This window comes from Agelaius tricolor, unplaced genomic scaffold (genome assembly GCF_023055355.1).
Source record: "Agelaius tricolor isolate 1412-34295 unplaced genomic scaffold, bAgeTri1.0.p SCAF_1, whole genome shotgun sequence".
NCBI lineage: Eukaryota > Metazoa > Chordata > Aves > Passeriformes > Icteridae > Agelaius > Agelaius tricolor.
The window spans coordinates 48732324-48756209 of NW_027269261.1; the positions used below are offsets into that span (position 1 = coordinate 48732324).

General features: G+C 40.6%; 1 protein-coding gene across 7 annotated transcripts in view; it reads right to left on the reverse strand.

Moving 5' to 3' along the window:
• The window catches only part of STXBP5 (syntaxin binding protein 5), a 106642-nt gene extending 83669 nt beyond the window's left edge, over window positions 1–22973 (reverse strand). For 3 of the 7 annotated variants that reach the window (XM_071433066.1, XM_071433094.1, XM_071433074.1), the window contains exons 1-3: window positions 22547–22683; window positions 21937–22319; window positions 20024–20121 (exon numbers count right to left, since the gene is read on the reverse strand). In XM_071433066.1, the coding sequence (XP_071289167.1) occupies window positions 20024–20121; window positions 21937–22089 (251 nt within the window). In that variant the 5' untranslated portion in view covers window positions 22090–22319; window positions 22547–22683. Of the gene's footprint in view, window positions 1–20023; window positions 20122–21936; window positions 22320–22546; window positions 22685–22861 lie in introns of those variants that run through there. The other 4 variants (XM_071433104.1, XM_071433083.1, XM_071433057.1 and 1 more) reach the window with 3 other exon arrangements.
• Between the last annotated feature and the right edge of the window lie 913 nt (window positions 22974–23886).

Sequence of the window (23886 nt, forward strand, 5' to 3'; positions counted from 1 at the left end):
TTTTACTACAGTAATGTATGTGTAGCAGTTTTCCACTTAATCAGACCCTGAATAATTTTAACAAATAAAAATACACTGCTGTATCTCATCAAATCTAATGATTACTATTACTCTATTACTTTCACATACATAATCTACAGCCATCTCAAAGAACAATCTGTCAAAACACAGTTATTTAGCCAGAGAGATTTATTCAAAAAGTCAGAAAGTACTACAGTCAAATACTGTCTAGAAAATACACTTTGACCTTTCAGATCCATGTACTACCGTACAAGATAACATATAATTTGTCCTATTGTGAGGGCAATAACAGGTACAACATTTAAAAAATGGATGTTAGATCCACTTACAAATATCATAGTAGTTTAACAGGGTATAGCAAACTACTACTGCTGTTTGCTATTGCAGCTTTAGAACTTCCAGTGAAGTGGTGACTAAACAACTGGCTGGAAGTTGAAGTTCTCAATTTCCAAATCAGCTACCAATAATGTTCATTCCTACATAAGTACAGATCATCTTCCTTAAGTATTCACTTTGTTTATAGAACAATGCTCAGCTCCTTCAAACACCAGAAGCTGAATGATTCCATGTTAGCTTGCAAAGAAAACAATCTCAGACTGACAGAGTAGAAAGGAGCTCTGTTTTGAAAAATACCGAAGTCTATAGATCTCAGCTAAAGTTTATTAAGTGGTTTTTGTATAAAGGTAGTTGCAACAATTTTAAAGCACAAACCCACCCTTTTTTGCCTCAATTTGCATGAGGTTTTTATTTTAAAAATAAACAATGCCTGAACTAGTTTCCATGTAAAATGATAAGGAATAGATAGGGAGCAGTAGCTACAATCCGCTTTCTTAACAACAACAGACAGGGGTCAAAGCACTTCTTAAACGTCAAAGTTGTTTACATAAATGTGCACAAATACATTTCCCAAGCAGCTATAAAAAGTGCCAGCAAATTTTCTGTAAAGGCTGTATTTGGTAGAGTTTTCTCAGAGCTGACAGCGAGAGGCAATCCTTCATTGGAACAAGATGTAATCGAGCAGTACAAATGCAAACAGGATTAAAAAACTCCAAAAAAACATGATTTAAAATTAAACAAGAAACCAGATTGGTTTTAATGATAAGTTTCTATATGCACAATTCACAGATGGCAAAGTATGCTATTAAATGAAGAGGTAAAAACATCAATTTAGACCAAAAAAAGAAAAAAACTAAAAAGGCTACAGGCTTTCCTTGATTTTACTCACTTTGCTTTCTGACACAGGTTGTACTCCTTTAGTGTAAGACCTCTATTTCAGCACTAACGACACTAAGATGACTAATCCAGTATTTTTTCTGGGTGGGATGGAAGAGAAGGAGAACAGAACACAAGGGTAGGAGACTCTTACAAATACTGGTTTCTACAACTACACAAGATGCAGTGAAATGGGTGGTAACTGCTAATTCAGTAAAGTTTTTCCAAAGGCTGCGTATGTAAGCATAATAATGGAAATAATGACATATCTTTGAAGAACTTCATCAAAATTCAGAGATAAAACATTTTTTTTCCATTGCATGCTTCCAAGACCTGCTCACCTGTTACCCATTTAATCCAGTTTAGTTTCTAGTCGAATTTCAACATGTTATTACATATTATATCCCAATATTAATAATTAACCAGGCTTTTCCTCTTCACATGCATAGCTTCTTGGCCAAGAATAAAGGCAGGGGCATTCTATGCTCCTAGAACTGAGGTATACTTGGAATAAGAATGATGTCTCTTGTCAGAGTCCAGATATTTTGTACAAACATTGCCAAGAGCAGCATTAACAAGTGTAATGTTCTAGAACTACATGCTAAGTGAATTACATACTTATTTAATTTAGCTTATGAAAACATAAATAACCTTGGACATTATCTAATAAAAGGACAATTTAACATTCTCAAAGAACATAGCCAAAACTTGCCCAATCAACTATTGTCTGTCATCACCTATTTCTGACTGTAAAGCATTTTGCTAGGTCCAGAAATCTCTTCATTCATACAGCATGATCTAGAATAGCTCCCTTAACTCTTGTCTGACAGGCAAAGTCTCTTCAGTTATTTCCAAATCACCAATCCCTCGATAGAAGGGACAGAAGACCAACCACAATCACCAGTTATTCCATCTCAACTTTGTTCACACACAAGCCCATTCTCTAATCCCCTCCCCACAAACTTCATAGCAGTGAGTGTAGTCTCCTGAGCCAATTTTACCTGTACCTCATTAACCCTTTACACCATTAAGAGTCATTTAGAATCAGACCACAGGTACCGTTATCACTCTTCATGCAGCTGCTTTTACTCACTTGCTTTGATAAAGGCAGCAGAAAAAGCAGGGGACCTAGGCATAGGAAGATGTCTTAAAGAAGATCTCAAATTAAAAGTTGGTCACATCTATCAATTTCTCCCCCAGACTTTGCTGTGGTTTCTCTCTCAGTACTGATATCAGCTCCTTCCTTTGGACACAGTCCTTTAACACTCAACTTGGGGATGAGGTTTAATCTACCCTTCTACTTCCCACACCACTTTGCATTGTATTAATGATGGAAAAAATTTCTTCCAAACATGCTTCTGAAGAAAGTTTAATCACTGGAAGTTTTATCAGTACAGTGACACAGGTATACCATGCTTCTGCTTACACAGCTTTTTGAAGTAGTTACCAGCAAAGTCATTTGTTGAAGCACTAAGCAGGTCAAGGATTAGAAATACCAACACTTCCCATGGCATAGGCAAGTTGGAGAAACCAAGATCCCAAATCCAGGTGGCAGATACAAGTTTACCTCTTCTGTCTGTACCAAATTGATACGACAATCTGTTCCCAGACTCATAGCAGTCTTTCAGCTATGAGTCTGGGGACAGACACGCTGAAAGACCTCCCAAATACCCCACATGATGTTCACAGGCACAGTTTCACAAAAAAGCTGCTATGGCTTTTTAAGTATTGCAGCTAGCAGTCTCTAAATCCTAGTAATTCAAATGTAATGAAATAAATGGGTCTTGGGACAAAATTTCCCTCGTCTGCTCAAAGCAGTAGAGACTTCTTAAACATTCTCATTCAAAATGACACAAAAAATTGTTAAAATCAGCCTCAAGTGTGAGCAATCACAGCCATCCTTTAATTGCTACTTTAAGTATTTTGTAATTCTAAGACAGTGTTTTTCACTTTATCTTAGCTTAAGTCTCCTCAGGTTCCACTTCAGCACAATTTTTAGTTTTGAATATCACCAAAGGACTGAGAAACTTGCTATTTCACTGCTATCAAAACAGTAGTGACCATTTTATAGATTTGCTCAAAATTACCACCACAAATGAAAACCAAGGTACAATTCCAAAAATTCAGTAGATGGCACTATTCCACAGAAATCAAGAGAGGAAACTATGTCCTTGCATAAACAAGGGGTACCATGGAGCTCAAACTCTTATTTTAAATATGCAAAAAACAATGCTCCCTCATTAGAGTGCCTTGCATTTTTTCATGTGTTTCATAGAACATGGAAAAATACATGCCAAAACATTAAAAGAAATCATTGTTTTGTGGAAATAGTTGTAATTTTACTTAGCTATTTTGATGAGGCATTTCTTTTATTATACAGAGCTCCACTTCACACCACAAAAATGGCTGCATACCAGTGTTGCAAAAAGTAATATTTTTATGGTTTGTATTTACCAGAAATCCAATTTGACAAATAATATTAAAAGGTTGACATTGTCTCTAGAAGTTGCTTATGCAACCTTAATTCATGTCTCCTCAAATCCATGATGGTAATTTATTTTTAAAATTTAATGCACTAGCTCAAGATCAATTGTAAATGTTTTGCATTATTCAGCCTGATTTTATTAGGTGTCAAAAAGATAACTGGTCACTAACAAAACTTAAATTGGCAGATTTCAAAAATTGGCATTACAACATGTGTCTTCAATATGATTAAGTTGTAAAGTGTAGCCATAAAGATAACCCTACCCATTCCATGTTAACTCTTAAAATTTGTTGCAGGTGCCAAATTAGATCCTGTAGTTTGCCTCTTTCTCAGTGTACTTGAGGACTTGAGATGGGTCCTTTTCTTAGCCCCAAGAAATGCATCACTGGGCAGTGCTCAGGAGTTCCCACAGGAGTACAAATACAGAGCTACTGTTTTGCACAGGCTGTGAGTTTCAGAAACCCAAGGGTTTTTCTTAGTGCTGGGAAGTGGATAATTCAAACAGTGTTATGGGATTTCCAAGAACCCAAGGCCCAGTTTAAGACTACAACAAGATGGAAAACAGAAAAACAGATTATCAACAGATTAAGCACAGTCCAAGGTAATTGTCCTGTACATCTTTCTTGCAGTTTTTCCTAGTAGGTGCTTTAACTACAAGATGGAGGAAGGTATTACCTTGCAACTGTAGCCTCAGTGATTTTTTTTCTGAGACTTTAGAGAATCTCCCCATCTCTTATTCACTTTACTCCAGTGCTTGTCAGATTCCAAGTGATGTCTGAAGTTCAGGCAGTGCTTATCTGCCCTGCTATTACAAGAATGATTGGTTTACTAGTAGAACAAACAAATAATCTGAGTCTGAAGAGTTATTTCAATCAACTTTGACTGAAGGAAAAAAAATCTTCAGATAATACTTAATTTCATGAAAATATGAAGCTGAAAAGAGTGGAGAAAAGAAGATGGAAAGAGGGGGGGAAAAACCAGATTAGGCCCATATCCCATCCAAAGAATTACCTCAATGTCCTAAAATACAGGCTCTGTTCAGTCACAGGAAGCACTTCAAGAGTTACAACAGACATGTAATAGTACTACAAGATTGAGTCATACAGCAGCAAGTTTCACAGTGAAAATGTCTTTCCTCTAGATAAAATATCCAAAATTATAGATGTCCATATATTGCAATTCACTTCACATAACTGAAACCATTCCAGTTCCAAAGGAACTTAAAGAAGTGCCATATTGTTGCTTCAAGCCCCTCAAAGACACAGAGGGGCTACTGATGCTGCTCAGAACTTTTAAGTTTTTTCCACAATCCTGCACCTTAACAGAACTATCTAGCAATATTTCTGCATCATAAGACAGTTTTAATAAAAATACAAACACTGAGGATCTCTGATTGAAAAGGAGAAAGGAAAGGTTCAGGGCTTTGGGTTTGTAAAGAAACTTGAGCATTTATGTACACTTCCTGCATAGTAAAGGAAAAGCTGCAGAAACTGTAGAGCTTTTCTTTTCCACAAAGCACTTCCATCTCCTTCACTACCACCCTGCTCGCCAAATGCCAAGAGAACACATTCACATTTCCAATGTTCCTCTCACTTTTTTTACCATGGTAAAGAGATGGCAATGTAAAGAGCAAGTCTGCACAGAGATGTGCTAGAAGAAGAATACAGCCAGATTCCTCAAAATTATTGCCTACAAAGTGACTGTTAAAGTACAAAACTAAGTTTCAACTCTTTTTTCAAGTAATTTGGGTCTCACTGGAATCTTCAGCAACATATTTGCACAAGAATCACTTACAAGAAAGTGAAATGGCTGCTGTTCATTTAAAATATAAAACATACCAATTATACATATTCCAAAAAAGTAACCTTGATCATCACCACTAGTCACAGTACTACCCCATACAGAAAATGAAAAAGAAAATCACTTGCTGTTTGAGGCTATCACCACAGTCCAGAGCTTTACTGAGGTTTTAATGTATAGCCTGTAGTTACAGATGTCAAACAGACAGAGTTTCCTACCTTTTCTATGGAAGTTTCCAGCTGTGAAAAAGGGCACTTCAGAAATGCCATAACATGAAAATATCCAAGGGCTCAGACAAAAGAAAAGCACTGCCTGGAACAGGACTCTTCATCCAACCTCAAGATAGTTTCTAAGCACCAAATCCAGATCATTAAAATTAATGTGGCATTGTAGCCCCATCAATTCAGACCAGCTTTGAGTCAGAACCTCCATTTATGCAATGTAGTTCAGTGTTCAGTGTTTTGAGTGTCAGATAGCTTTTTCTACTCAGCAATAGAGAAAATTAAATTAATTCATTTTGGGAGTTCACGTCTATAATACCTTCCATCAAAAATCAGAGAGGAAAACATGTAGTTGTCAGCCAGCTACAACATCCTAGAAGCTGTAAACTGAAACTGTAAACTGGAACATCTGAGCTGGTACATGTCAGACAAGTCACCTGTGGTGCTCCTCAAACATTCACTAGGAAAAAAAAAAAACAAAACCCAAAAAAACCCCAAAAAACATGGGAGAAAACTACTGTTTCCAAGATTTCACTAGAAAATTTGAAGAGAATAAATAATACCTTTACAAGGTACTGTTTAAAGTTTAACTTCTTCTTTCAAATGTCAGCATAGCAGATTGGCAATGAAACAGGAACAAATAATCCCATAGTATATTTACAGTGTCCAATAGCTCTGTGTGAATTAAAAAAAAAAATATTAAAAACAAAAAAAATCAAAAGAGCATTAGACTTCCTGATGATAAAGAACTCCACCAGAAAAAAAAAAAATTCAAGTCACATATGTATTCAGAGAAAAAGCTAAGGAACCTTTTCTAGCTAACTGCATGGAGATTTACTTTAGTTCTTTGAAGCGTTACAAATCTGAAAGTGTTTCACCTGCAAAGCATCTCTACTTCTTTTGCAACAAAGGACTGTAAAAGTTCCCAATTGATACATTAGGCACTGCAACCCAAAGTCTGAATACTACTCATTTTTCAGACACACACACTCTGTCTGCTCAACCAACACTCTAAACTTGGTGGGTCTGTAGAGAATTAGTAGTCTTCAAATTCACTGTCAGGTACAAGACTTCAGAGTCAGGATAAAAGCATTTCAATACCATCAAGCCTCACCCCTCCTCACAAACCACATCCATGCACAAACTCAATCCTCTCAAAGCAGAGAAGAGGAAAGAGTTAAATCATTCACGCCAGATCACCAGAGATGTAGGATAGTTACATTCCTAGAAACTATTCATGGACAAGGGCTACAATTAATTCTACCAGAAAAACTATAAAGAATACTTGATTCTACCAGAATTCTACCAGAAATACTATAAAGAACACTTGAAAAACTAAGATAAGTATTTTTTAAGAATTCTTTTCTGACAAAAAGAAACCAGTCACATAGAGATGCTGAAAAATTTAAAGATAAGATTTTAAAGGAAAAGTAGAAATTATTTCGATTACCCAGAATTTCTAATAAGAAAAAACAGCAACTATAAAAGAAACAATATAATCTCCTTGAATAAAAATGAAGGAAAAAATATTAATAAGTGGCCTGTTGAAAAAATCCAGAATTAAACCTATTTTACTAAAAACCACTGTGACAGACTGATGCATTCCAGTATTCCAGTCAAACATCAAGAAAATTAGTACACTGAATAGCATTTATTAATAGTTATTAAAAAAAAAAAAGACAGCCAGAGATCTAATACCAAATAATAGCTGTGAGCAGCACTGAGCTAAGATACTTCAGACTACTAAATATGTTTAAAAGTTCTTGTTAGGAGCTGAAAATTACATATTTATAGCAGTTCAGTATCATTCATACAGAATTCACTTACACTGATCATCTTTACATATTGTCCATTAAAACACTAAGACAACGCTAACAAGTATGCACAACTGAGTTTAATTTCATCATACGTGAACTTCTCCCAAATTAACTACAGTTGTATAATTTACAGTTATTGTCTGTACTACAGCAAATAAAGGACAGGTAGTGAATTCTCTGGTACTCTGAAACTTTTATGGTGGTATTTTTGTAGAATGAACTGTGTGGAAAAAGCTTTCAAACTATGCTTTTAAATACTTCACCTGAATTGCACTCAAAGCCTGCATAATTCAAGTTTGACATGAAATATGTTTTCAGAAATATTTTGCAAGAATAGTCTCTTTGTATGAGTCTTTCTACAGCAAGTGAGATTACACTTCTAGAAATGCCAGTCCATTACTCGGTACATGAAAATAGCAAGCATTAGCAGTATCTTCTTTGTGAAATTGGTTACAATTACTCTGGTTGCACACTGTGACCACTTAGAAACGGCACAGAGTAGCATTTCTCCTTTAAAACTTACTCAAGGGCATTGTTTTCCTGAACTTGCCCAGCGCTGTATTCGCATTGCAACAGTAACTTCCGCTGCAGACAAAAAAGAGTTGAAGCAGAGAACATCCTCAGATGGCAGTGTGATCATCACGCTCCCGTCTGCACAACAGCTTCCTTCATAAACTCACCACTACACCACTTCAACAGTCTTGGCTTTTTACTTTTTAACATAGCATAGATACATTTTCATCAATTCAGGCATCTCAATTTTTAGCTTTTGTAGCAAAGGCGTTTCCTTATTAACAAACCAGAAAAGCTAAGCAAGTGTGTTGCGTCCAAAAAGTGATAACAATATGAAGTACTGAGTTGAAATTAAGATGTGCTTCTGGTCATATGCTATGATATAAAATTGCAGTTTCTAAATATTTTGAAATCAAACTTCACTGTCAGCATTATTTGATGTGCTCCTTCTCTCACTGGGAATTGCCAACATAAGGAACAGATCATCAAAAGTCAATAAAGTTGGCAATAAGTCAATAAGTAGCAAAAATGCCACTTCCTCCTTACCTTTTTTTTTTCTTAAATCCAGTACACCATTTATTTGATCTGGAAATTATTGGCAGAGCATTCATATGGAAAAAAAATTCTTTTAAACTGCCAGAGTTCAAATGTCATTTTTGTCCTTTGCTACTCAGGTAAGGAATAGGATTGTACAAGTTAACTCCTGCTGCTTCTCCTCTAAAATACGTATAAATCAAAATTCCCCTTTTTTTTTTTTTTTTTTTTTACTAACCCTTTGACTATTAACATAACTGAGACTATATTCACAATACTTCCATGGACCAAGTCTGTAAGAAAACAGGTATAGCTATCATATCCTAGGCAGCCATATATATTGAGGGTAATTGAAAAAAAAAATGTGGACCTATACCTTTGTTTAGGTTTTTTTTAAAGATAGAGAAGCACAAAAGTTTAAGAAAATGGTAGCATTCTTTGTCAGTGGCTACTTGAACTCTATTTCCTTTGACAAACAGCCCTTATGAAAACATGGGGACATTACTAACAAGCAATTACTAATATTGCTTTTGACATGTAGGCTACCTGATCTCTCTCCATCCCTGTTAGTAACTCACCAGGATTTTCAAAAAGGCTATATTTTCCACCTTATTATTTTAAAGAATGAGGGGATATACACCATGCCAGTTTGGGGGGGTTTCTGACTTTCCTTTTTATCTGACATTTAGGGGTGGCTGTGGAGGTAATCTTACTGCATCGGTTTACTACACAGATTTGGAACATATATAAAAGGGAACACCAGGCAAGTTATTGTTTTGCAGCCTATTCTCCATATTAATAAACATCACTAAAGCTTAGTAACTGTACCTCTAGCATCAACATTACAAAGTCCAGTTAAGAATGTTTTTCAACTGTGAAGACGAACATCTGCTCTGTTTAACAAGGTAGTATGACTGGATAGAGCATATGCTAAAAAACTAAGGCACGCTAAAACTATTAATTGAACATTAAGTGATCACAAAAAAATTAGTATTCCATCTTTTTCCCTAATGAGCAAGTTGGAAAATGCAAATAGGTCCATCTGCTGCTACTGACTAGGAATCATTGTTACTAGCTGGGAAAGAGGGAGGGCCTATAGTAGAAACTGTTATCAAAAACATTGGACACCAGCTGGATTACCTCTTTAGTTGGCTACTCTTGAAGAGCTACATTTATCATTATTATGTGAACCAAAAATCTAATAAGGTTACTTGTACACATACAGAGTACAAGCCAAACAGCAGCTTCAAGAGGCTAAAAAATACAAACCCCTACTTAAATAATATGAATCACACAAAATAAAATAATAGCTCACTAAGCAGAAGTACAAACATATTGCTTCATTTGGATCCGCATCCTCTCTTTAATTCCCTGGCTTACAAAGTTCCAAAGTTAAACTCCTGTGGAGTTTACATGAGAATATAAAGCAGGAAATAACAATTAATTCTCGGAGAATCCATGAGAGACAGCTCAGAAAAGGGCGAGTTTGATCTATTGCCTTCTTGGTGGAGAACCTAGCCTCCACTCTCCACCAGCATTGCTTGAAAGAGCACTGTGTAGTTTGACGAGGACAGGCTAAAGACTTACGGTGAACTATTATTATGTCAATCCTAAAAGAAAATTAAGCTTCGGGTTTCCTAAATATAAATCAGGTTTTGTTACTACCTTTTTAAGTTGTTTATAAAACAAAATCCTAGACATTTAGCAAAACTGGCAAATATAGTAACTTTTAATTACTACTATCAAGCTGTAAACTTCTCTCTGTACAACAGCAATCAAATAATTGATTTGGAAAACTGCAACAATTTGGACTGCCCTTTTTCAAGTATTACAAAATCTGCATCATTATTATTACAAAAACTTCTGGGTTTATGTTTTGAAGAAGCCATCTGGACACAATCCTGAGTCATGTAATCTAGCAGGGTCTGTTTGAGCAGGGGGGGGATGCATTAGGTAACTGAAAAATAAAAAATAAAAAATCTCAAAACTCTCAAGTAAAAATCTGTAAGATTAGAACTACTAATCTTAGGATTAATAATACTAAGACTATGGATGGAAGACTATGCATGACCGACTCCTGATATTCAAAAAATTTTTTTACTAATACAGTATTAAAAATCAATCTCAATTCAGCAATTGATAGAGTTGCCTCAATACAAGCACCATCAATAACTACATTTTTTGTTTAAGCAAAGCTTAGGGATTCAAAATACACTGAATCATTGCAAAAAAGTAATATAAAGTGAATAAGTTAAAATAAGTAGCACACAGACCAAGGATGTCATCCAGTTGTGCAGACCTTGACACAAAGCCAGTTTTAGAATTTCTTAAAAGGAGAGATTTTTAAGTGGAAGACAAAATGGTTCTTGTTTGCCTCAGTCTTAAACTGAACATCATTGTTCCAGAACTCAACAGAGTTGAACTCAACAGCCACAGAAAAAGTAATTTCATAAAGGCATTGTAAAAATCACAAGGAATCAGGATTCTGTATGAGTCCCCAGAGGCTGAGAGAGCTGCTACGTATTTTAGAAATTTACTAAATAAGGCATTATACCACTCTACCAGTCCTCTCTTCCGAAATATTTCTGTTTCAGCTGTTTCCAAGACCTTCATTATTTTAATGTGTCTAAATTCAGTGATACAAATACCACTGACAGAGATTTAAATTATGTCTTTAGATCTTCACCTGTATTTGCACTGAAAGTCAACAGTGGTGGTAACTTAGAGTGCTTCCTTTGATAAACACGTAAGCTGTACAATTACCAAGTGCCTATGATAGAAGCATTGACATGAATGGGGTCACTGAGTTATCAGGAATTCTAAGAGGCTACACTTGACTGGCATTAAGTACCAATTACAATACCACAACTGAAACTTACGGGTCAGCAAAACAAGGGAACTCCAAAAGCTGCTGGCAGAGAGCACACAGGCAGTGGGTAAGCAATGCAGTTTTGCCTCAAAAGTAACAAAGGCCTATTCCTCAGGCTGGCTACAAATTACAAATTACTACATGTTAGAGAACTGCATCTCTGGGAAAGCAGAGTCTTGTCTACTTAACGAGATGAACTTTGCAGGATCAAGGACCACAATTTTTCAAAAAAAAAACAATGATAAGTTTGATGGTGCAGTTTAAGATAGGCACATTGAGAACAGGAAGAGGAAGAGGGAAGACCCAACAGATTAAAGATCTACCACAGTATTAACTCTCTCAAAACTGTTAGGTGCTCCAATATTTTTCAAAATGTAAAACCACTACCAGATAGCTAAGATCAAGGGCAAAGTGAACTGTTCCCAAAAATCCATGTCCTGCAGTTCTGTTTATCTTCATATTGAATGTAATAATTTGCAGGTTTTATTCTTTTTCTCACTGAGTTTCTACATAGATAAGCCAACTTAGTCACCTTAAATTTATTGTGCAAGAACACTTACCTTTGCCTTTTGGAACCTTTGTACAACAAAAGGACCTGGACAATTAGAAGTCTAATGCAGTTACAAAATTTCTGTCAAACAAAGTTTTGTTAGCAAGGGTTTGCAACCTTGATTTGTGCCTTCATGCTTTCTTTATCACATCTCAAATCTTAAGCTGCTTCTACTCTTCCAGATGTGACTTGACTAAAAGTGCTTATGTCATCTCCTGCAGCAATAATGCTACTTCAGTTCTAAAAGCCATTCCACAGTGATCAAGAAAGCATAAATCTAGTAAAATGCCAAATTAAAATCTAAGTGAATTGAGCAGTGTATCACAAGTCTGAAAGCCTAAGCCTGGCTCCAGCCATCCAATTTCCTCTTTAGTTTAGCCTAACCTCACCAGGTCACACAATCCATATGCCACCTCAGGGTTTCACGAATAGCAAAGTGATACAAGGAAACAAACTATGCTAATGCTACAGTAACCTGCAGCCTTACAAACTTTGCTTGCTGTCCAAATATTTCTTTCCCCATGTTCACCATGACCCAGCAAGTTTGAAGCTCCAAGGCCATATCCATTAAGTTTCTGCTCTGTCAGAAAAATACCTAGAGGGAAGTTTTCATCATAAATTTTTTAATATTATAGTATGAGTTTTAATACAGTTATACTTCAAGTATTCTTGAGCAAAAGGAATTACTACTAGAAGTTGCATTAGTAGAATCAAAGTATATGTAATAATGCTCCCAGTGAAAGACCTGCTGCTTCCCCACAGCCACAGTTGCTACAGCATGGCCTTACTGACAGTCCTTTCAGGAATAAACCTGCTCTGTCATGGCTTTACCCATGGCTGCAGTCCTTCCAGGGGAGTACCTGCTCTCATGTGGGATTATCCATGGCCAAACACTTTCAGGTGCTCCAGCATGGACTTATCCACAGGCACTGATGTGTCCGTATCCACCTGCTGCAGCACAGCCTTATCCCTGGGCCTCCATCCCTTCAGGCTGCTGCATTGCCACAGCCACTTCCAGGTTGTCCTGACTGACACAGATCCAGCTCCTCCCACGTGGAGCCATCCATGGGTCCCTTGGAGTGCAGTTCCCAGCACAGTCCCAGGCAGCCCAGGCCAGCAGGACAGACACACAGCGAGTCCCTGGGCACTGCCAGCCCGGCACATCGCTGCTGCCGCTGTTATCGCAGCGCTCCCAGGCACAGCACAGCCGCTGATAAAGCAGCACAGCAGCAGGGAGAAACCAGCCACTAATGAACCCTGGACTCTCATGTACAGTCAGGCAAGCAAGGCTCCTGACAAGCACCTGCCAATTAATAGCTAATCAGCAATTACAGCTATACATTCAATCTAGCACATTGCAGTCAAACTTGTCATTATCTCAAATCCTTTGAGCTGCACATTGAGTGTCATAAAGGATTGTTGCAGTTTAACCCCATCTAGCAACTAGGCTCCACACAGATACTTGCTCACTGCCTCTGGTGAGATGGGGAAGAAAAATTGAAAAAGAGAGAAAATTCACAGTTTGAGATAAAGAATGTTTAATGGACAAAGCAAAACCCACCCTGCACGCAAGCAAGGCAAAACAAGGAATTCATTCACTGTTTCTTGTGGGTGGGCTGGAGCTGCCTCCAGGAAAGCAGGGCTCCCTCATGTGTAACACTGACTTGGGAAGACTAATGCCACCACTTCTAACACCCTTTCCCCCTTTTTCTTCCAGCTTTATATCCTGAGATTGACACCATATGGCATAGAATATCCCTTGGGTCAGCTGTCCTGGGCTGTGACCCCTCCCAGCTACTTGTGCACACCCAGGCTCCTCATTGGTAGGGTGGGGTAAGAGGCAGAAAAGGCCTTGGCTCTGTAAAAACCCTGCTCAGCAATAAGGAAAACATCCCCACATTATCACAACTGTTTACAGCAGAAATCCAAAACACAGCCTCATACCAGCTACTGTGAAGAAAACTAACTTTACTCCAGCCAAAACCAGCACACTAAGTTTCCCAACAAGTAAAACCACAGATTTAAAAACAACACCATCCTGTTTATTATAAAGAATTCAGGCAAAGCTTTGTCTGTGTAGGACCCAGTTGTTTTAATTCCATGCACTTTCAGGTGATACATGCCTCACCATGCCATTTTGGCCCTATTTCATTTCAGAATACCCAAGAGTAGCTGTTTTTCTTCATTAAGAGGATGGGAATTTTTCACTAAGATAACAATAGCCATTTGAACAAAGTGCTGGATGATATGACAAGAAATGCAGTAGTGTTAAAAGAAACAGAAATGTGACAAGATTAACATATGGTTTGAGCAAAGTAGTTTTCTTGTTTGAACTACTCTGTGTGAACTGAGTGGCAAGGTAGACAATAAACATTTTTGTAATAATAAATAATCAGTGTGTCTCTGACATGACACTACTGCAATATTTTTAATAGCTTTACAAAGTAGTCTTCCCAAAACAGGCATATTTATTCAAAGTCCAGAACACCAGTGACAAGGGCTGAGACCATTTTCTTCAGTGTACAAATGCCAAAAGACCCTGACCATCCACAAAAGAGTAGTTCAGTTCAAATTTGGTGTGTTCACAGAATCAACAGAATTACAGAGTAATTTAGGTCAGAAAGGATCACCCAGCTTCATCTGGTTCACTTGAAGGTGTGCCAACATCAGTTGGATGCTCTGTTTCAAAAACTGAAATCTTTGCATACTCTAAACAACTCCAGCCACTGTCCTACTGCCAGTGTAGAGCTACTACAGAGAAGAGCAAGTACAGAACTACTTCAGTAAAAAATACCAAAAAACAAAAACCCCAACATAAAAATATCTCACACTGATATTTCCATAAGGAACATAATCAGCCAGACTGCCTTGCAAAGTCTGAATGATCCAAAGGAGAAATAATTTTAATGGCTATAATCACATCACAACTTGGAAATGCTATTTTGTTAGAGCTTCAGAGAATTCACCAAATTGCTTGAATTTAGTAGAATATATCTACAGCAAAGCTATCCAGATGCTGCAACAAGCACTTAATCAGGAACTGACTGCATAGAACCACATACCCAGGGTTTTGAGCCATTTTGATTAAAAAAAAAAAAAGTGAGTTCTCAAAAGGGCTGGAGAATGGAAATCACAGAAAACAAGATTTATACACCCCAAACACATAAAAACTTCAGCCATTTGCTTGCATAAGTCATCTTTTAGTGCTGAAAAGACTGTGGGGAAATTAACAGATACTGACATTCAGGACAATTGGAATCTTCAGGTTTTTAATGATGGAATGATGAACAATCTAATTTTTCTCCTTCCTGTGAACTTGGTTTGCAAAAGGGAAAAAAAAGGCAAATTTTAATTAAATAACCTATTCTGCTTAGGCATAAAGAGTCAGAAGCACAATTTGATCTGTATGGAAGGTACAACACTTACTCTTACAGGTATTCATTTTCAATTATTTCTAGTGAAAATCATCTTCCTTTCTAGAACTCTCTCTATCAAGAGAGGCTGAACTTCATGCTACAAATGCATATTTTTAAGGCACAAAACACCAGCAGATATTGTATTTATGTTGGGAGATTATCACAAAACATCTAATTTGATACACTGTCCTAGTTTTGCTATAGAAAAATTAATGTGCAGAAAAATGAAGAAACTTGTTTAAGATGGAGCAGTTTAACAGCAGGGACCAGGAGAATTCCTTCAATATTTCTGCTTTAGCTTTGAAGATTACCTTATAAAAGCAAATAAAAAAGCTCAGCTGACTATTATTAATTGTACAGGGCCCTGGACTTAAAACTTCTGAGGAAGCACCATCTTCAAGGCAAAAAAAATCCTGAAAAAGCTCATTACATCTTTCTCTAGCCTCTTCAGAGTTTACACACCCCCCTGTTCAGATCACATTAGGCTTCCAGAGGGCCTTCTAAATAGAAGAGCAAAAGCAATGAAGAGCACAGGAGCAGGGCTGTGTGCTCCTGTGGTGCTGAGCACTGTCAGGACATCATAGGGTAAAGTCTAACTGATTATGCCAAGTTAAACCTTGAGTAGATAAACTGAACTCTAGCTCATTAGAAGGTTTTGATACCTGCTGGGAAAACAAAGCACAGCCAATTATGCACAAAACTTTCTTAAGACCAAGGATTGCATGTCCTACTGTAATGGTTCAGATGTGCACAGAAAAGAAGCAAAGCACAGATGAATTTTTAACTACTTGATACCTCACATGTTGTGACAGTGGATCAAGAGGTGAAAGCCACCCTGGTAACAGCAGCTAAACCCCTCCCAGTATGGAGAAAACCAAAGATGCTGACCTGCAGTGACAAAAGAGGCCACCAGCAGCTTACACTGACCAGTTGAAATCAATAGTGAGCACAAGTGTTCCCTATGGGGATCACATCCACAAAAATCCAGCACAGAGGAGAGGGAGCCTCAGGCAGAATTGCCACACAGGAAGCAGGCCACCAGCCAAGACTCACACATCTCAAACAGCTGGAACAAGTATCCTCCAGCCACAGCACAAACTCAGAGGAACAACTGGACCAGCATGTCCAGGTGAGTGCCACTACTTGTGAGGAATCATTTGTCACTCAGCACAGTGCTTCTGCCCATGTGTCTACCTCATCCCTCAATTTCCCTTGCAACAGAGAAAACAGAATCCAACAGCTTAACTGTTTTTACAGATCCTAGTGTCAGGAAGAGGGTCACATCAGGCTGCTCAAGGTTTCTGCTCTACTAAGCTACTCACTTTGTAACTTTTCCTTATACACAGTAAACCAAGCTGCTGTTCATAGGTGAGAACAGAACAGAACTTTTGTTATTAATAGCTAAAACTGTTCTTTTTGGGGTGGGGAAATACTTCTCTAATTAAGGATCTGTCTGCCTCCAAACATCTTTGTTTTAAATCTCCTAGCTAAATAAGAGTTAGAAATGTTTCTTAGTAACTAATCAAGTTTTTTTAAATGAATGCAAGGGATATACTGCTCAAGTTAAACCAGTGAATAATCCCAAACTAACTTTCATGACTCATAAGGTTAAAGTTTTACACTAAAAGCAGTCTCTTCCTAGTATTTTTATGGACTTAAAACTGCAGGATCTACAACCAACTGCTGCTTATGGGCATAGAATGGCAAAGTTGCCCCTCTGGCATACTATGTTACCAACTACACCCATCCAGCCTAGAGGGAAAAATATTAACAGAGTAGCAACTCTACTTCTAATCCCATTAGTGCAACATGACACTCATAATTTAGACACTTTCATTTTTACAATTTGTGGATTTATAGAATTCAATACAGTGTTGATGTTCAGTATATTTATCCATTAAGATAAAGAAAGACAACGTCATTTAACTGGCAATATACTTGTAACCACAGATTTTGGTTTTTCAGAAAAAGCTTCAGTTCTATTTTTACAAATAATTTTAACAGTACTGCAAACATTTAGTACTTGTGTATAAGAAGTCACTCTGTTCTTCCAGTAGTGGTTACAGAAGCCTCATAAAGAAGAATAAGATAAGAATGTGATTTAGAAAACTCCCCACATTAACCTGTTCTGAACAATACTGGTTCAGAATTTAATATACCCAATTTGAAGACTGATAAAATACAGAGGAACCTCTGTGAAGAGTCTGATAAATAGTCCAAAGACAAATCAGGACTGTGACATTATTTTCCTCACATATTAATGAAATCTCAAACAGGTTCTTGCTCCTTGATTTAAGAATATTTTGCTTTTAATACCCTTTCCAAAAAAAACCCTAAACTTGTTTCCCCCTTCCTCAGACTACTTGTAAAGGAAAGTGTGAAAAGATGTACCTGTACTTGAAGACACAAGGAAAACACTAATACCCACCTCCCATTTGCTAGTAGGCAATGAAAGAAACATTATCATTCCTTTACTTCTGTTCTCTCACAACATGAACACAGAAGAAAATTAGGACTGACTTCCATTGCACTTTTATGATTTTTCAATGAATAATACTTTACTGACACTCAGTCTTTCTAGTCCACACTTCATTTCAATTAAAAACACTTTTGCAGTAATCCAATACAACACACTTTTGCAGCTTTAAAGAGTAAGTGGATCCCACTTTAATGAACCCTTGCACATAATTTATTATTCATAAAAACCTTAGCAGCAAAGCATCCTGAGGGTTGGCTCTTATCTTTGAGCAATAGAATGAAATAAGCACTTCTTGCAAGCATCACTCTGACCCATTCTTCTCAAACCAGCAGAAAGCAAGAGGCTGTTTTTACATTGGGAATATGTCTGAGTCTATTCCTTCTGCCTGCATTCCTCCATCACAATGAGGAGGTAATCACAGGAGATGCAAATCCTGCAGTGCTGTCTGGTTACAGGGCTACTCTGTCAGCTGAGGGCTTTTAACCAGCTCCTCCAAGAATCAAGGGCTGTATCAAAGTACTAAGAATCATATTCATCTTCATCAAGTTAGAGGAGCACTAACATTTCAGCCTCTGCATGAAACTTCTTCCCTTCCTTTAGAAAACACATTTTCTGTAATTTTCTCACAGTAATGCTTTCTTCCCAAACAGTCTTGCAATACCTCTCTCAATTATTTAGAAAGCAATTCCTACTCCAAAAATTCATAGGTGTGTGTAGCCATGGATGAGTGCCCAGAAACAGGTTTTGTTGAGTCATCATTACCCAAACTGCAACATCATGTTGCCCAAAATTACAGGTGAGTAAGCTCTAAACAGGTACATTTTGATGTCTTTGCCTCCAAACCAAGTTCTAACTTCAATGTCTCTTTTTGCTTTCTCATCTCTTCTACCAATATGAGAGTAATTAACACCACCCACACAGAGTTCATTTAAGTCAACTTTATAACCTCTTTAAAAAGAAAATTTATCAAATTAAGTGTAGTTTCAAATATGGCATTGAGAACATTGCATTATTACCCCTATTCCTCATGCTCTTGAGTTAAGAAATCTGTAGAGTTCATAATAGAAATGTGGTTTTTCAACTTTTAAAAGTCAACCCTCTTATGGCAATTAACCTTATAGACAGGGTAGTGATATACCAGAGAGAAACAAAAAGGTCTACTTGGAGACTAATATAAACACCAAAGGAAATTATTAGATTTACCTACAATTTAAAGAGGATTAAGTCAATTTCTCTAGCAAGATGGCCTAAGCCTTCCCCATAATGTTTACAATTCAGTGAATTTCAGGACAACAAAGAATTCAATTCATTCTCTTATGCTAACAAGTAAAGGTTCTGACAACAGCAGTGTGGATTAAAGACTCTACAGGACACCTTCTTTTAAAAATAAAAGTTTAAACACATATGTTGTTACATGGCTTGGATAGTAGCATATGGCTGTGGTACCATATGGCTATAAACATATGGGTAGTTCACTTTTTAGTGAACAAAAAGAAGCAGGGTTACTAGTGCTTTACTTCACAAATTCATTCCACTTCTCCCCGTCACTTGGAAGCTTTTAGCAAGATACAATCCCTGTACCTTTTACTGCCCCCACTTGAATCCCTCATTTGGCAACACAGAAGTAGTAGCAGGTCACTAGAGTATTACAAAGTTTATCTTAAGCCCACCACCCCAAAAAAGCCCAACCAAAAACCCTACAAAAAAAACCCAACCAAATAAACACCACCTCACCAAGCAGCACAGAAGGTTTCAACCCCAGAGGATAGAGCAGAACAACAAAACAGAGCTCAGCCCACGTCTCTCTTTAGATTTGCAGTCAGCTGCTGTAAATTGTCAGCACATTAGTAACCCTCTACAAAATTTATCTATTACCTTGAGATAATGGCAACTGAGCAGCCGTACCTCACATGATTTACACAACTTAAACTGACACAAAGAACAACCAGAACAACCAAGCCACCCACCAACAGCAAAGAGAGCTTGCTGTTTTACTCCCCTCCTGCATACCTGGTTCCCACCAGACTTCTGAATGGCTCCAGCAGCTGAATCAAGACATGACCTGTGTGAGGTGCATTAAATCCACTTCAGAACACAAAAGGATACAGCCTTAGTGCTCCAGTCTGAGTCCCAATGGCCAGTATTTTCTGAACCGGATCAAATGCCAAGGCTGAAGGTTGGTAGGGGAAACCGTGGCGTACAGTCTAACAAGTCAGAGCAGTGCAGTAACAATGGGCCAAGCAGGATACCAAAAACAAACAGAATCAAGACTATATGTTAGAGAAGAGGATTCAATGTTAATCACAATTCAAAAAGGAACTACAAAGCAATTTAATCACAGACTGAGAAAATCACCTGCCTTACATGAACCAGCCACAAAAGATTTTATAGTCATAATTACTCATTCATCTTTGAGCATCAAGAGACAGTCAGACTTTCTGAAACTTAATTTGAATCTTACATTTCTTCTGTATAAAGACTGTATCAACTCAGCATTTCATTTTCTCATCGACCTCATTCCCTGAGTAATCTTATTTTCAGCTCTAACAAAGACATTAAACTATTAAAATCTGAGATGTTCCTAGCAAGTTTGACAACAAAGCCAGACTTTTCCTCAGAACTATTATAAACTACTAGACTTGCTTTTCTGAGAATCACTTCAATTTCAATCCAACAGACCCAACATGACAGTGCAACCTCTCTCAGCTCAGTAAAGGAAAAAAAATAGCAACTTGAGCTTGACAGAATCAATCTCTCTTCCTCTACTTCCCTCAAATAGAGGAAGCAGCCCCAGAATTGACCAAACAAAAAATACTTCATTGAACAAAGTCAAACCCCTTCAGCCATGGGATTCTTTGTTAATATGGAGCTATTGGCACATTTAGTTTTTTTGGTAAGCCGAGACTAAGTTGGTAATTGACCAAGCAATAACGCCATTAAAACTTCTCAGGCTGCAATTAATCAGAACTGAAAACATAATGCAAGTGTCACCTACTCTTACTTCCACTCTAAACGTACACATCCTAAGCCATACAAATGCCAGCTTTTCTATTTCTAAGGCTTTAGTTTAAAGCAGAGGTGTTTCATGACCTCATAAATGCACAGCGAGCTTCTGATGTACTCCTTGTACTTCACTGAAGTTGCAGGCATATCCCACAACTTTCTGTATTTCACAACTGAATAAAGTCTAACTGGCAACAGCTCTGCTCTTCTCCACATTCTTCATGACCAACTCCTGAAAGCAGCAGAAATGCCTGCAATACACAAAAAACCGAGGAGAGTCCACAAACAAGCTCATCCATGTCAAGTTAGGCCATGAGTGCACCGCAAAGATAAAAATGACTATTGATATTCCAATCAGCTTTTATTCCTCTTGATACAGCTGGTGGTTAATTCGCTGCATCATTTTCTGAACCGTGCAGACACAAACTGCAGTTATCCTATCACACACAAGCAAATAAATAAACGGGAACTTTGTTTCTAGATAGGATTTGCAATAGCAGCATCACCAACTTGGCAACACACTGCAGTGAAACCACCACGACCACAAACATCGAAAGCCTTTTTCAGGCATAAAGGAACAGGATAAATGATTTCCAAATAATGCAGAGGGACAGATAGCCTGTCCTTCGGGCCCATTAGCAGAGGCTTCCACTCAAACGCCGCGATAATCAGATCTGCACCACAGCTAAGTATCAATCCTTCCCCCATCCATCCAACTCTTTCTACGAAGCCCTAGTGAACACTGTCAGGATTACTCGCATGAAAGAGCCTAGACGACGACAAACCCCGAAACTCTCCAAGAAAGATGACTAAAGAAATCCAGCAAGACCTGTTCAGCTACACCCACCGCTTTCTTCCCGTCTTCGCCCCCGAAATAATCAATCCAAACAAGTAAACAGGAGCGGCGGGCAGGCTCGGCGAGGTCGGCACGGAGGAGCAAAGCCCGCAGCGCCCATCGCGGCGGCGCGCCCCCTTCCCCGGCCGCCCGCCGGCTCGGGGCTGCAGCATTCATTCACCTTGCAGAGCTGGAAGTGCTCGGACTGGAGCGTCTCCTGGATTTCGGTCTCTCGGTTCCCCGCCTGCTGCTGCTGCGCGGCGGACGACGCCGAGGCGACGGCAGAGACCGCCGTCAGGCCGTCCAGCACCTTCCTGATGTTAAATTTCCTCATGGTCCTCGGCGGCGGCGCTCCCGCTGCCCCGGCCTCGCCGCCGCCGCGCTGTCACGGCCGCGCCGCCCGCCCCGCAGGCGGCAGACGAGCCCCCGCCGTGGAGGGCGGTGCAGGGGCGGCCCGCGGCCGGGGGCGCCGCGCTCCTCCTCGTCCGCGGGGAGGGCGGCGAGGCGTCAGTCCGGCAGCGCAGGGGCGCTTCTCATCGGGGCCCGCGGGCTCGGAGACGGAGACTGGAGCCAAGCAAACAGGAGTCGGTCAGCCCACCGAGCGCCGCCACCGCCGGTCCCACGCTCGCCGCCCGCGGCCGCCCCGCGCCCTGCCCGCCGGGGAACGCGGCTCGCCCCGGGCCCGGCCGGCCCCGCCCCGGCCGCCCCTCCCGCCGCCGGTGCTGTGCGGGCTGCCTCGCCTCGCCTCTCCGCCCCGCGGAGCCTCCGCGCCCCCCGCACGGCCCCCTCACATCGCGGCGGCCGCCGCTGTCACCCGTCCGCGTGCGTGCGCGCGTGTGCGCGCGTGTGCCGGTGCCCTCCCGCCGCCGCAGCCTCTCCCCCCGCGGCTCGGCTCGGCTCGGCTCAGCACCCTCCGCCTCCTCCTCCTCCTCCTCCTCCTCCTCAGAGCTGCGTGTGCCGCCAGCCAGTCACCAGCGGGGCTTCTCCCGGCTGCTGCCAGCGCCTGCCGCCGCCCGCCCCCACAACCATCCTCCTCCTCCTCCTCCTCCTCCTCCTCCTCCTGCCGCGGAGGGAGCCTCGCCCGCCTCTCGGTCGCTCCCCCTTGCCTGACAACGCGGAGCGCAGCGCCCCGGGGAGGAGGAGCAGCGGCGGCGGTACCGCGGCGCCCGGCCCGGTAGCGGCGGGGCGGCCGCTCATGCGCGCTGCGAGCGGCGGCGCCCGGATGTGGCGGAGCCGCTCCCCCCGCGCCGTGCGGGGGCCGGGGCGGCGTGCGGAGCGCGGTGGGGCGGCCGGGCCGAGCGCTGTGCTCCGGCAGGGCGGAGGCGGCGGCAGGTAACAGGTGGTGGCGGCCAGAGGCTGCCGCGGGCAGCGCCGTCAGCGTCGTTCCTGCCGCCGGCGCGGCGCTGGAGGCGCTCGACGGCTGCGGCGGAGCCGGGCCCCGCGCGTGGCTTCCCGCGGGAGATCCCCCGCGGCTGCGCCCCGTCCCGGGCGGCGGGGCTGGTGCGGAGCCGGAGCCGTGCCGGCGGGTCCCGCGGCGGGGCCGTGCTGGGCAGAGGCGGCCGCCGGAGCCGGGACAGCTCGGAGCGGCGGCGGGGCTGCGGGCGAGCCCGGAGGAGGGGCGCGATCCCCCCGTACCGCTCACCCCGAGAGCCCTGCTGGCTCTGCGGGCCCGGCTCGGAGCGCTCGCTGTGCCGCTGGACAAATGCTGCGGCCGAGCCGCCCAACACCGCCCGGCGGAGTCACGGCCAGCTCTGCCATCGCAAGGCGGGCGCCGGGGTTACGAAGGTGCTTCCATTCATTTTTACGGCTGCAAAACCAATTTAAACAGGTGGTACAGAGCCAGACGTTTCGTTCTGATAGCCCCTGTTGTAGAGTATTCTGTATTTGCTTTTATTTTTCTTTTACTGCGAGCTTGCAGTTTGGGATAGTCAGTGGTCAGGCAGTAGATATTATTCCGTCTTAGTTATGTTTCGTTATTCATGAAGGTCATAATTATTTGTGACTCGTTATTGAACTTCTTTTCAGCTAAAATTAATTGATCAATTCCTTTTGGAGGGAAAACTTGTAGAGATGTGAATCAGGACGCTGGCTCACATTTCCTAGCCTCAGCATGAATGCCTTAGCAGTAGAA